General features: G+C 44.9%; 1 protein-coding gene and 1 pseudogene across 10 annotated transcripts in view; one reads left to right on the top strand and one right to left on the bottom strand.

Annotated features, from left to right (window-relative positions):
* The window catches only part of LOC117712375 (pecanex-like protein 1 pseudogene), a 65,353-nt pseudogene extending 61,560 nt beyond the window's left edge, over positions 1 to 3,793 (bottom strand).
* A 6,910-nt stretch (positions 3,794 to 10,703) lies between these two features.
* Positions 10,704 to 13,836, top strand: part of Ikzf1 (IKAROS family zinc finger 1) — a 92,096-nt gene continuing 88,963 nt past the window's right edge. For 2 of the 10 annotated variants that reach the window (XM_034508831.2, XM_076938121.1), the window contains exon 1: positions 10,848 to 11,058. In XM_034508831.2, the coding sequence (XP_034364722.2) occupies positions 11,001 to 11,058 (58 nt within the window). In that variant the 5' untranslated portion in view covers positions 10,848 to 11,000. Of the gene's footprint in view, positions 11,059 to 11,546; positions 11,604 to 11,627; positions 12,323 to 13,836 lie in introns of those variants that run through there. The other 8 variants (XM_076938128.1, XM_034508844.2, XM_076938131.1 and 5 more) reach the window with 7 other exon arrangements.

Raw genomic sequence — 13,836 nt, 5'->3', positions numbered from 1 at the left:
AAATTGTGTTATTTCTTCAATTTGCTATATTTTCATTAATTTTAAGAGATTTTTGTATATTAGGAAATGTAGTATTCTTTCATATTTACTGAAAATATAACCGCAAAATAATATTTATGTTTAAATAATATTTGCTTTCTCCTTATTGCAGAAAGCTTCTAATTGATACATGAAAGTAGAGATAATTATATCATTAAACCTCACATAGAAATATTCTATCATCAAAAATTGCAAATATCTTAGCAACTTGGCTTTGTCTGTGAAGTCTTCTTTACTGTGGCTGTAAGCAAAGCTCATTTTACCTACAATGATCATATATACATATGTACCCATAACTATAAGGATACTGTGACAACTATATTCATACCCTTTCCCAACTTATTCACCTTTAATACCAAGAAACTACCACCTACTCCTTTAAAGCCGTTTGTATAACATCTGTCCCTTCCAAATTTCTTGCTAAGTCTTTGCCCTAGAGAATGTCATCTGAGACTTCATTTACTTTTCATATATTCTGGGACACATTTTCACAATATTCATTATCAAAATCTACTATCACAAAGTTTATATTCCTTCATTTAGCTGTTTTCCACAAAGTCTAGCATTAGGTGATGAAAGTTTTCGAACCTGGTCAGTTGTGATTCTAACCTTCACTGCTTTCCTGGGAGCTCTGTGTTTCCAATATAAATGACAGTGCACGCTGAAATCACAAGCTCTTCCTGCTAATTTTCCATGCTGTGGGCATTTACATAGGCATTTGGGGAAGTTATGGGTTTTCCCCAGAGCATTTCCCACTTACCACAGCGACCCAACTCGCAGCCAACCTCAGGATTTCCCCCAGATCAATACACTTATTTGAGTGCAGTATTAGCTCATCCTCATTAAATCTTCCTTTGCCTATGCAGCAAGCAGCTTTCCCAGAATGCTGCCTTTACCAACTTTTACTCTTCTTTTACTCAGGAGGACTTTCCCAGGAAGATCATGCCTCAAACAAGACATGTCCAGTAGTCTGTGATGGCTCTGCACAGACAGAGGTCAGGTAGGTCTTCATGTGTTTTTCAGATGCCTCAAGTTAGGAGAATCTGTCTTTCCCAGGATCACTCACACAGTATTGAACTTAATCTGTATTCTTGCAACATCATGACCATACTATCTGACAGAAATAACATACGGAGGAAAGTATTTCTTTTCGCTCATGACTTCAGAGGGTTTTCACCTATCATAGCAGAGAAGGCATAGTGGGACAATTCAGTTCACATGGCCAGACCATGGAAATGGGCTGTTCACATCACAGCAGCCAGGGAACAGGAGTAGGTACAAGCTGGAACCAAGGGCCTAGCCCTTAAACTTTTAAAGACTCATCTGTAGTGAGTTACACTTGCCATCTATATTGCAATTCCTAAAGCTGGCATATCAACCCAGAATAACACCATCATCTGGGAAAATAAGCATCCAAAATTGAGCCTGGAGGGGGAGGGCATTTCACATTTAAATCATAGTGTTTATTCATGATCAGTTCATAAATGACAGACTTAGTGATTGAAACTATGTATTTTTGAGAGTACAACGTATTTTGACTGATAGGGCATAGCTACCTCTCAGAGCTTAGAGACTTCTGGAGCATAACATAAAAATATAGTGGGGGGGGGTACACTAAGAGATAACATGGCAAATACTAGCAAGCTTTTCACAGAAGCTGTTTTCAGCTCCATACCATCTTCATGGAAATGGATTGCCTAGGTCAAAACTAACCCATGGATTATCAATTGAAAGAATTAATAGACAATATCCCAGAATTAATAGACAATATCCTTCATAGAGACATCACAGCTTAGAGAGGTGAACTGAATGATTTGGTCAAGATTGAAAATCATAAGCAGCTCTCCTGACTCTTCCATCTACCAAACCAAGCCAGAACATCTGTGGTTAGTAGTATGCTATAGCACCAGACCTTTTGCTTAAGCATGGCAGGCCAGAATTGCCTCTTGAAGGAATCTTGTCTCGTAGCAAAGCCTAAAATCAACTCAGAGATGTTGACTACAATTATTACACTAATTTCCAAAGACTTCAATTATAACTTGCTCAACATGTGGTCATATAGTTCTACACCAGGGACACCTACAAGGCATGGCCCTTTTGAAAGATAACATCTACTGAAACAAACGTCAAATGAGAGCGTAAGGCTCAGGCGAACAATAGATTTTAGACGAGAATAGACTCTAGCCCTGATGTCCTCAGAAGGTCCTCAAACAAAGTATTGGTCACATCCCACCCTTGACCTGCCTCAGCCCATAAAAACTTGATCTTTTGTCTGCGAAGAGACAACAGGATTGGGTCTTTATGTGAAGAAATAAATAGTAAGTAGTTTTCCGGGTTTTCTGCAGCTATGTCTCATATTTGACAATCTTACGCTCCCCGACTTGACAGTCTGCTTTCACTAATCCATATGCATATAAGGTGTATATTACCCCCATGTCTACGAGATTCTCACTTAGCCAACGACATCTGTCTTTGAACTGTCATGAAATGCTAGAATGATTCTTTTTCTTTTGTGGTGTCAATTCCTCTTTCTGTCATTATTAACCTTGTTAAATACCCTCTTCCCCCCCTTCTGAAAGGCATGAACTGAGTGCTAAGTTTCAAACATACCCCCTTAACACATCCAGATGGGGGGGAAGCATATCTAGCTATCTACTTAATCAAACATCTACTTTCCCTCCATCAACGGGGAGTAGGCCCTTTTGTACGGTTAACAAATTCAAGCAATTTAGCAACTGGGTTAAAGTCTATGTAAAGTACTTCAACAACATGGGAAATGAAGACACTGGTCTTCTGTCTGAGAATTGGTTAATGGAAGGCATGAAGTCTCAAAACGCGCACAACAGTGGGTTCTTACAGTGCTGCCTAATGCACTGCTGGGAAAACCTTGAGAAGTTTCCCATCACGGGGGGAGGAGGCGGGTTGACAGTCTTTGCCTTTGCTGTCAGTTCCACTGTGGGAGGCTCCTAAATTTATTATACCTAGGAAAGGATTCAAGCACACGCCTATCTCACAAGAAGCAGAGAAAGCGAGGCGTGCAGTGTATCCTTCAATGAGAACCGTTGTCTCCTACTATGATTATACAGAGGTTAATTTAAGCAAGCACATGGGCAGTGACCATTGAGCTCTTCTCTGTGGACATTGATCAAGGAGAAGCTGAGGAACAACTCGGTCTCATCTGCCTTTGTACATCAGTCAGTTTAACTTAACAAAAACGTGTATATACACACCACACACACACAGGCACACACACACACACACACAGAGGCATATACATATATACATACATGCATAGACATAAATATTCAGATTAAAAAGCAGAATTGTGACAGTGGAGTGGTAACATTTCCCACTGGCCTGAGTCTCCCCATCCAGTGCCAGTTTTTAATGAGTAAGCAAAATGCTTACTATTACCTGTTAGACAGTCATCTGTGAAGCATTAGTTTGGGGTCATAAAGAGGTAAGGGTATTCCTCCATTGAAGAAAAAAAAAACCTGTCATTGCTTGGGAAGCTGCTGAACCTCAGTTTCCTCATCCACAAAGTAAGACTAGTGATGTAGTTCAACTTCCTGGGGAGGAGACTCAGGAGTGCTTTTTGCTGATTAGCTCAAAAGCCTTGCAAGTATCAATCTCTGAGTGCTATGCAGGCTGCTGTATTCTACCTTAGGCGCCGGGAGCTTTCACTGACATCAACAGGAGCTCCAGGAATGAAGAAGAAATATGTAGCAGGAGAGATGGTCCAGAGCGTTTCCATGACGATTATGAAGTACACTGCAGTGCTAGAGGGCGGCAGCTAAGTGTGTGATTATCGACCGCTACATTTGGATTTGCTGTGAGAACTGCTGCATCAAGTAGTCCACTCAGATGACATCAATCATTAGGTGCAATGCTGTGTCTTATGGGCTTAATGGCATTGGAATCTAAGGGGCCAAAAAAGCTGCCCTCTGAGGTGAGCAATGGGCTCTCCAAAGGCTGGAGCACTGCTGGAAAGTTGGAACTGCCTTTTGCTTAGCTGACAGCAGTCTAATAAAAAAAAAAAAAAAAAAAAAAAGATGGGTAAAGCAGTATGTAGGTTCTGAGCATCACACGGCCATAACCACATCTTTGCTCCTCAGCCCCATCAATGGAACCGAATTCCCAGTTCTACCCCCAAGTTATTCAGTTGGCTTGTCATCATTTTATGGCCACAGAAAATATCCCTAACTGAAGTCAACCCTCTTTTGAATATTTACGTGTCTCTTTCAAATTGTGGAAAAATATGGAATCTTCATTCTGTAAATCTCTTTTCAATAGTAGCCTTTGCTGTTCCCCTATAAATTAGAACTATTCCTTCTCCTGGACTTCAGGGTCATTTGTTACAACTTGAAACACGGTGCCCGGCAGAAAATGTTTATAAGATATAATCATAGAAAATAAGGGATATTCAAATGAGAAGTCAACCCTTCAGCTTAATTGCAAAACAGTGTGTAAGCTCAAGAAAATTGTGAATTTGAGCTCTGAAGTGGAAATAAAGTTGCTACTATCTGAGAAGCATATCATAGAAAATGAGTTCTTTTTCTTCATTAGAACAACATATCTGCAAGTAATAGGAATATTATGAGTACGTATTAATGGACCACATTACCATTGGGCTGTGTGTAGCCACAGAATACACGATATTTGTTAAAAAAAAGAAAAAAAAAAACTTTTAAATCATCATACTCAAACAAAGAAGACTTTACTCTTGGCCTAACTGTATGTAGTATAATCTATAGTCATTCCTACAGAAATAAAAACTTATCAGTCCTTTTATGATGCTTCCCTAATACAACCAGAACATAGGTAAGAAAAGTCATTATGATACCAAAGAATGTACTTAAAAATCATTCTTTGTTACCTCTCTTAAAAACAGACAGGAAATGAACATGATACTGCACAGGTAAGAACAGGATGAAAAAATTGACTTTTCTATGGTCCCAAGATAGAAAGAAATTTGGAATATTCTTTGCTGAAACCTTTCCCTCTAGAAGAATTAAATAAGTCAGGAAGAACTATTCCAACCAACCTGAACTTGGAGACCAGCGAGGACAGGAGGTTGGGAAGAGAAGGATCCCCTTCTAGCTGCAAAATTAGAAAAACACAGCAACAATGTACACATACACACTGCAAAACCAACATGCCCAGTCTGTCATGGTGTGCAAGCAAAATGTGTTTCCTGAGTTGGGCGAGTCTTGTAAATCCTTCAAAAGACAGCACCATTAAATGCAAACTTGTTAAATGTCTGCTCGATGTTTAAGACATTAAGGGCACAACACACAGTCTCTCTCTCTCTCTCTCTCTCTCTCTCTCTCTCTCTCTCTCTCTCTCTTTGTGTGTGTGCATGTGTGTGTGTGCATTAAAGAAATGTGGTTTCTTTAATGTAATGAAATTACAAAGTAAATGTTAATTAGAATATTGGGAAATACTATGTGCTATAAAAAGAACAGAGAAAAGGGAAGGAGCAGGTGTACTGAGCTGTCAGAACTAGTGACATTCTCTGTGTGTCAGTGGCAACTGAGGAAGACATAAGGCAGGAAATGAGGCAGGCGGATATCCATGATAACAGTCTAGAAGACCAAACTGTAAGTACACGCCATAACCAGTGTGGAGTATTTGAGGAGGACTAACCTGGGCCAAGTGGCAGGAAGTAGAGACAAAGTAGAGACTAGCTAGACAGAAGAGGTCAGGGAAGAGAGGCCAAGAAGAGGGTAGTGTCCTGTGTCTCCTAGGACCTGTCTTTGACTCAGGAAAGCTGGTATAGACTTCTGCAAAGAAACAATCCAACCTTGCATAACATCTTCCTGGGCATCTTTACTCTCTGTGAGGAGCAGGATAGAAGTGAACAGAATGACCACAGGGAGGCTAAGAAATAGGGCTGCAAATCCCCGCTGTGGGCAGAGCCAACTGGAACTTCTGACAGATTGGATACCAGAGAATAGAGAATAATTGAGAAATGACTAAGCCATGTCTAGGTGCTATTCACTGAAACAAGGAAGGCAAGACTTGAAGAGAAGAGTTGGAAGGGATATATCTGGGATACAGAAAATATGATATGCACATTAGACTCCAGGGGAAGGTGTTAAGGGACAGTAAAAATATATCAAACTGGACTTTAGAAGGTGGTCTGAAGCATAGATGCAAATATTAGTATCAACAGTACAGTGAATATATTGAACTATGACACTGGAGAGGCCTTCAAGTCACTGACCACTAAGAGGGACCTGGGCAAGGCCTCATCTGAGTAGTGCCAATGTTTTAGGAAGAAGCCTCAGTTGCCAATGGCATAGGAGAAAAAACAGACAGACAGGGTCCTGAAATACTTCAATCACTGAAATAATCTGAAAGGCTTGTATAAGGTTTTAGGGGAGGGAGCTTAAAAATAACTAAATAAATAAGTATTCTCTTGCTACCCTTGAGACAAGTCACACTGGGTCCCCATGACATATTTTTCCCAGCTCTTCTCAGGAAAGAAGAAAGAGGAGGAGGAGGAGGAGGAGGAGGAGGAGGAGGAGGAGGAGGAGGAGGAGGAGGAGGAGGAGGAGAAAAGGAGGAGGAGGAGGAGGAGGAGGAGGAGGAGGAGGAGAAAAGGAGAAGGAGGAGGAGGAGGAGAAGAAGAAGAAAAGAAGAAGAAGAAGAAGAAGAAGAAGAAGAAGAAGAAGAAGAAGAAGAAGAAGAAGAAGAAGAAGAAGAAGAAGAAGAAGAAGAAGAAGAAGAAGAAATTGTATACTATGCTTACAACTTAGTCTAGGTTAGCCCCAATGAAGAACATCAGACCATCTTCCAGACAGTCTACTTTCTTTACCTTCTGTCTGGTAGGCTATCTTAAGAATCTTCAGAGGCTCCTGCAAGCAGGGGAAGTGTGAAGGCCACAAAGGAAGAGGCAAGTGGAAGGGCTTTGGACAGGGAGGGACAAACAGGAAGGGACCACAGGCAGGGGCGTCCTGGATTGAAAGGTGAATGGAAAGAGAAAGAGAAGAGGGCTTGTGGTTGAAAACATTGACAAGATTTGTATTCCAGTGCCTTCAAAACTACATTCTAAAAAATATTAAGCACTTAACATGTGTTTAGAGGCCACTGTAGGAATGTTAGGTTGTGTCAACTGATCTAGATCCCAAAACATTTCTGAGCAAGGTATTGTTGCTATTGCTACCATAATGGCTTTCTTTCTTTCTTCCTCTCTCTCTCTCTCTTTCTTTCTTTCTTTCATTTATTTATTTATACTTTATTTCATTTTGGTTTTTCTAGACAGGGTCTCTCTGTGTAGCCTTGGATGTCCTGGAACTCACTCTATAGACCAGGCTGTCCTTGAACTCAGAGATCTGCCTGTCTCTGCTTCACCAGTGCAGAGATTAAAGGCAAGCACCACCATCGCCTGGCTATATTTTTCATTTTACAAAGCCGAGCTAAGGTGTGGAGAAGCCAAGTACCTACCTATAGATCACCCAAATAGCTTGCTCAGGCTTCTGTCACTCAGCTGAAGGTCTCTGCTTTTTCTCAACCCCAGGGGAGTGGCCCTCTCTAACCTCAATGTTATGTAAAATGGGATGGCACTGCTGCTTCTGAGATGGGTGTCAGGCCTGGAAACTCCATCAGAAAGCTGAGTCAGGCTCAGAGAGGACATCAGAACCTACTATAATTCTGGGGTAGGTTTTGTTGGTTTTGATATGGTTTCGTTGTTTTTCTTCTGTTTTGTTTTGTTGTTTGAGAGGGGACTTTCTAAGGGGCCCCGTGCCTAGCTGAGGAGAAGAAAGCACCTCCTTTGGCTCTGTGTCCTCTACCCCCTCCCCCCTCTCTGTGCCCATGAAGCTTCTCGGGCTCTAGTAACTGGTGAGTTCCACCCTTTGTTTTCTAAGAGGATTTTAACAGAACTCATTCTGAGCTGAAATGGAATTCTCTAATTGTTCTTCTGCTGCACTAGATTCTGAGTCCTATAAGGAACAAGACCATATCCTATGGCTTATTATAATACCTGGAGTATCAAGCACTGCCTAAAATAAATACTTTATGAACAACTTGAATTTTGTATTTTCAAAATTAGCATTCCAAATCTTTCTTGTCTAATAAAGTCAACCGTTTCCCACAAGCCTGGTTGGGGGTCTGGCTTTCTCAGGTCAGAGGAATATCTACTTATCTGTACTCACTCAGAACATTTTCAGAACTTCTCATCAGAAAACTTTTTATATAAGCCTGTTATTCCCAAATCACTGTTTCTAAAGAATTTTAATTTTCAATCTAAGCAAATAATACTGATTTTTTAAAAAAATTATTTCTGAACAACTCAATTTCTGAGAAGGAATGGAAGGTGATCGTGAGCTACGGCATGGCATTCCGTTGATGGGATGTAAGTGCTAATGAGTCTGGGATGTGACTCTCTGCATTTCAGAAGCAGAGGACAGAACCTTTGCCTGGTCCAAGGAGCTTCTGCTGGGCTCCTGGGGCCTGCTAGCCAGCCACTGCCAAGAAGACCATCACCTGACCCCTTGGTCCACTGTTCCTTCACTTCAGCAGTAGGTGGTAGCCTGTGGTCTGTGACTAAAAGGAAGGAAACCAGGATGGGAACCCAAACCCAGGATCCAGGATGGACGTCACACAGCCCAGCAGCCACCACTGGTGTTCAAAGATGAAGAAGCAGAAGCTGGAAGTCATGAAAACTGGGAAAAAGAAACCAAAGGATTGGGCGTTGTTACACCAGTTTCACACAGCTCCTCAGTTCCTGCATCTTGCTCTGTTCCTTCTTGAATAGATTAGCAAAGTTCTCTTGAGCTGACTTTATACAAAAATTATCTACCAAAAAAAATTCTTTTCCCGTTGTTTAAAAAAGTTGTTGTTTCCCAATGCCTGGAGGAAAGCAAACACCCATTAGACTGATATTTTAGCAGGTTCTTTAAAACTGAAGAAAACTCTACTGCCTGAACAATGGCGTAGGGAACATGGTAGCATACCTGTGGTCCTGGGAGAGAGGTGGAGGCAGGAGGATGGGGAATTCAGTGTCATCTTCTGTTACATAATGAGTTTGAGCCTAGCCTGGGATACATGCAACCTGTCTTTAGGAAAGAACAGAAAGAAGGAAGGACAGACAGACGGACACAACTTTTAAAATGAAAGAACTTGCCTTATTTCATCAAGTTTCACCTAAGTATCAACACCCCTGTGGAGGAGGTCCAGCAAAGACAGGAGCCTGGAGCTGGGAAAGGTTAGGCGACTTCAGAAAACTGTGACTTGTTAGCTGAATCACAGTATCCCAGACACCCTTTTACTCTGCAAAATTCACCTTCCCTCCAACCCTTGTGAGAACAAAGTCCCCAGCTGAGTCCTTACAGGACTAAGCTCTGAACAAGGAGCCTGGGATTAATTCCACAGGTGGTGTTGATTCTTTCCACAAACATCTTGCAAACCAAGGAACTGGCAATCCAGTGATTATTCCTGAACACATTAAGTACTAATACTCTTAACATTTTGGAAACCAGCAATACATGTTATTACTTCATAAGCATAAATGAATTCATTAATTCATACATGACCGGCATAAAAATTATCATTTTTATCTCTAAAGGCATCAATGTTTTAAGTGACCTCTGGTTCCTTGGTATCCATCCGGAGACCCCTAAATTACAACCACTTACTTTAGTTCCACCTGTATGTGGGGGCAGTAAGAGAAGGGACCCTAGAACCTAACTCTGCAGTGTGCTTCCCACCACAGAGAGATGGTTAACAGGCTGAATAATAAACAACCTTCACTGATACTTCTGCTCCTCCGGCATTATGGCAGCATCTCCCATATAGATTTAATTCTCAAATGATTCCTTGGGGGGAGATTTTATTATTACCCTCCAAGTTATAATGGGGTAACAGGCCTGGAGGATGTAAGGCCATAAGGTATCAGAAAGCTCAGGGTATCTGGACTTGTAGACTTAAAAGAACACACCTTGCCTGGATGACCATGTCTGAGTCCATCCCCTAGGACTAGGCAAGCATTTAAAGAGACATGTCTGATGTCTAAAGGTACTTGAGCATCTGAAAACTAGAGATGTCCAAGACCCCTTCCTTACCACCAGTCTAGCCTCGATCCCCTTGCACCTTATGGTTATAGTCGCAGTGAATCCTTCTAGAGGCAACTCCTAGACACGAGGAAGACAGCCAGAGTTAGGAACACTCGCAAAGGATCACAAAGGCAAAGGGAAAGCTAGGAATAAGACTGAAGGGCTGTTTACAAGTCTGCCCTCCCTGGGCTCGACCCGTGAGTTGTCTTGGCTCAGGATCTCTGTACAGTGGCTCATCTCCAAAATCAAACGGGTAGATGTTGTCTAAGCCATCCGAGAAAACTTTGTCTATGTGTTGAAAGGACTTCTCAAGAATAGTAGAGGCCAAACATGTCATTAAGGTGCATGGGTCCTGCTATGACAGCTAGACCACAACTATCTGGGCAGCTGTATCCCTGACCACACTCAGCTGCCCTGAAGTCACATTTTCTACCCGTCCCTTTGGCTCACTCCTCTTCCTTTCCACCTGCACAACCTACCCCTTTGAGGCCCAGAGCCTTCCTCCCAGCCACTGTTGCTGCCCGCCCTCCTTTCAAGGGTACTCCAGTTTTATTTTGTGCCTTAGTAAGTGGTTTTGAAAAGTGGTGAGGCAAGGCCACCCCCCACCCCCACCCAGGCAGGGACACTGCTGTGTCTATGGAATTCAAGATTCTCCCTCTATGCTCAGGGTTAACGCCTGTCTGGCCCCCTTCGGGTGTGGCCCAGCTAATCAGAACGATGATGGGCTCTTTGTAGAGTGTGAAGGGTGCACCGTCAGAGGCTGCAGTCCTGTCTCTACGCAGGCACTCCGCGCTTGATACGCCAGGGAGAGGTCTGCGGCGCCGTGGAGCGTGGTGCGGGATTGCCTTGCTCCGACCTCTGCCCACAGACCCCTTCCACACAGGCGTGTGCACACAGGCCGGGATGGAAGGCGCCATCCTAACTTCTGCTGTGAGCAGGTGGGAGGGAAGAGACGCGAGAGGTATTCCATTGGTTGTCTGGGAAAATGAACTGCACCTTCTCCTCACTCGCACAGGATCAACTTTTCCCACCCCCTAGGGTGGGCATCAGTACCTTGGGGTCTGAGCCCGAACGCGGGAGCCCACGGGGGTCCCAGTTTCAGGGACTCGGCTGTGCACACGCAGCGGTTGCTCTTAGACACCCGGGAAAGTGCCTTACAGTGTCCCGTGTCCCCCGACTGGGCGAGTGAGCCTGTGTCACGACTGCCCGGCTGTCCCGCGCGTGGCGCTACGGTCGGGAAGCCCCTCCCATCCCCGCGGGCCCCGCACGCGCCGCACCCCTGCGGGTCGAGCGCGGGTCCCGCGGTGGCGCGGCTGAGCCGGACCAGCCCGCGGGCAAAGCGCGGGCCGCCGCATCCCGCGCGGGGCAGCGGCGCGATGCTGCGCTGGAATGAGGAAGCTTGGCGCCGAGGGGAGGGCCCGGGCGCGCTGCGCGCGGGGGTGGCGGCGGCGCGCCGAGCGGGCCCGGCGCGGGCGAGCGGGCTGCAGCCGCCGGCGGCGCCAGCAGGTACGGCCGGTGCCCGCCGCCGCCCGGCGACCCTCGGCGGCCGGGCCCGAGCCCCGTGCGGCTGCAAACTTTGTGTGCGCGGCCCGGCAGGTCGCGGAGTTGCAGTCTGCAAGCGGGACCCGGCGGCGGGCGCGGGGACCGCACGGTGCCTCTCTCTGCCCGGCTCCGCGTCCCCGCCGGGGTCCCGAAGCCGCGTGGCGTGCGCGCGGGCCGGGTGGGCTGTGGGACAAGCCGAGCGGGTGGCGGGTCGCGTGCGCCAACCCAAAGTTTGCACGGTGCGGGGCGAGGGGCGCGCGCTCCGGGCGGCCGCAGGTGGCGGCGCGGTGAGCCCGGGCCAGGTGCGGCGACAGCGGGGCGGCGCTGTCGTGCGGGACGGCCGGGCGGCCGGGGACTCGGAGCCGGGTCGGAGCCCGCGGGGGGCGGGGAGTGTGGCGAGAAATGGGGAACAATGCGAGTGAGCAACTTGAGGAAGTCATTGTGAAAGAAAGCTGGGAATTGCTCCGCGGCCAACTTAGCAGGGCACTCTAACAAGTGCCTGCGCGGCCGCGCCCGGGCCGGCGACAGCAGCAGCCCGGCGCAGTGCAGCCCATCCCGGGAAGCTCGGCCGCGGCAGGCGGAGACCGGGTAGGTCCCGCGGGGTGCAGGAGCCCCCAGATCCCCGGCTGCTCTTCGCGCCCCAGGATCATTCTTGACCCCCAAAGCGCGGCGCACAAATCCACGTGAGTGTTTTCGAATTAAATTTCAGTAGGAAAACTTGGGGTAACTGGTGGATTTTTGTTTTTTCAATTAGGAGTAGGAGAGAAGGGAAAAGTCATTCGAAATCCATAGTATCCGTGTCGCTCACGTCTGTCTTTTTCTTTCTGAGGACTGTGAGGGCTTTGACTTAAGTCAAAGCCTCTGCCTTTTTAGGCTGGGGCTGCAGGTGCGAGACCAGGCCAGTTGAGGCACTTCTGAGTAGCCCGGGGTCCCACGAAGAGCATGTGCTGCTTTTATGTTTAGGCTTATATCAACATATCTAGCGAGATGACAGAAGCCAGCGTTTTCAAAGTCATGAGTAAAGACTTTCCTTATTTTGGATGTGAGAGCTATTTGCTTTACTGATAAGATCCTGTCTGAGTTTGCTTTGTGCAAAACAGAAATGATCTGAGTATTGAAACATGTACTTCTCATCGCACTGTCTGCTCCCAGGTCATGAAACTATCGAAGAGAGACCCTGTTATCAAACAGGCATTAGGACGCTTGCAAATTATTTGAAATGTGCTTTTTAAAATTGCCAAGCATCACTGGTGATTCCCAAGGAATCTTGTGAGCCTTTGATTTCCTTCTAATTTGGGAGTGCAGGATATGGCATGTGGTGACCCTAAGGGGTATCAATTCAAAAGGTCTGAGCCAGAGGCAGTTTCCATTTTCTTTCGGGCTGGATCCCACCCAGAGTGAATTGTAACGTGCGGTTTTGTTCAAGTAATCCACGCGTAGTTTCTCTCCCTACTGCAGACACCTATTTCATCTTTGAGCTGCCTTGTTTGAAACTTACAGAACCAAAGCGGTGTTAGGGAAATAGCCTTTTACTGGCCCAACCTACCTGTAGAAGAATTTTTAAAACGTTGAAAATGTATAATATATATATAATATTTTTCATAGACATTGAAATGCTTTTAAGGACTGGTTCGTTTGGGTTATGAATTGAGAGGGAGGTGAAGTCAGTAAGAAAATCCCAGAGCCTGCTTCAGTTTCTTTGTCTGAAGATATTTGTTCTTTGAGAATGAATTCATTCTTTTTTATGAGATTTTCAAAGTAACAATTTAAACATTATTCATAGTATGTTAGTATGTATCCAGATTGTTTCAGTGACAAATCAGATTACTTGGTATATGACTCAAAATTTAAACAGGGACAAATATCCATGACAAAAGATTCATCTGCTTACTTAGATCAGCACCCTATAACACAGAACATGTTGAGGACATAACGTAGCCACATCCATGTAAATGACAGTGGGGCACTTTACGGACTATGCAATTCGTTTGATAAAACATGAATAATTTCAACTTTCCCCACAAATATACATAGCTGTTCCTTTTTTTATCGTAGAATAAAATATTCTTCTCAGACATACAATGCATTAGAGCCGATGGCCAAAATGTTTCGATTCTGATGGCTTTGGGTTTTTTGTTCGTGGTGATCGTTGAAACCTAGAGATAAGAAAGTCCAAAGAACTTGTTTGTTTAATTCA

The sequence above is a fragment of the Arvicanthis niloticus genome, chromosome 7, assembly GCF_011762505.2.
Source record: "Arvicanthis niloticus isolate mArvNil1 chromosome 7, mArvNil1.pat.X, whole genome shotgun sequence".
NCBI lineage: Eukaryota > Metazoa > Chordata > Mammalia > Rodentia > Muridae > Arvicanthis > Arvicanthis niloticus.
This window is presented reverse-complemented; position numbering and strand designations above follow the sequence as displayed.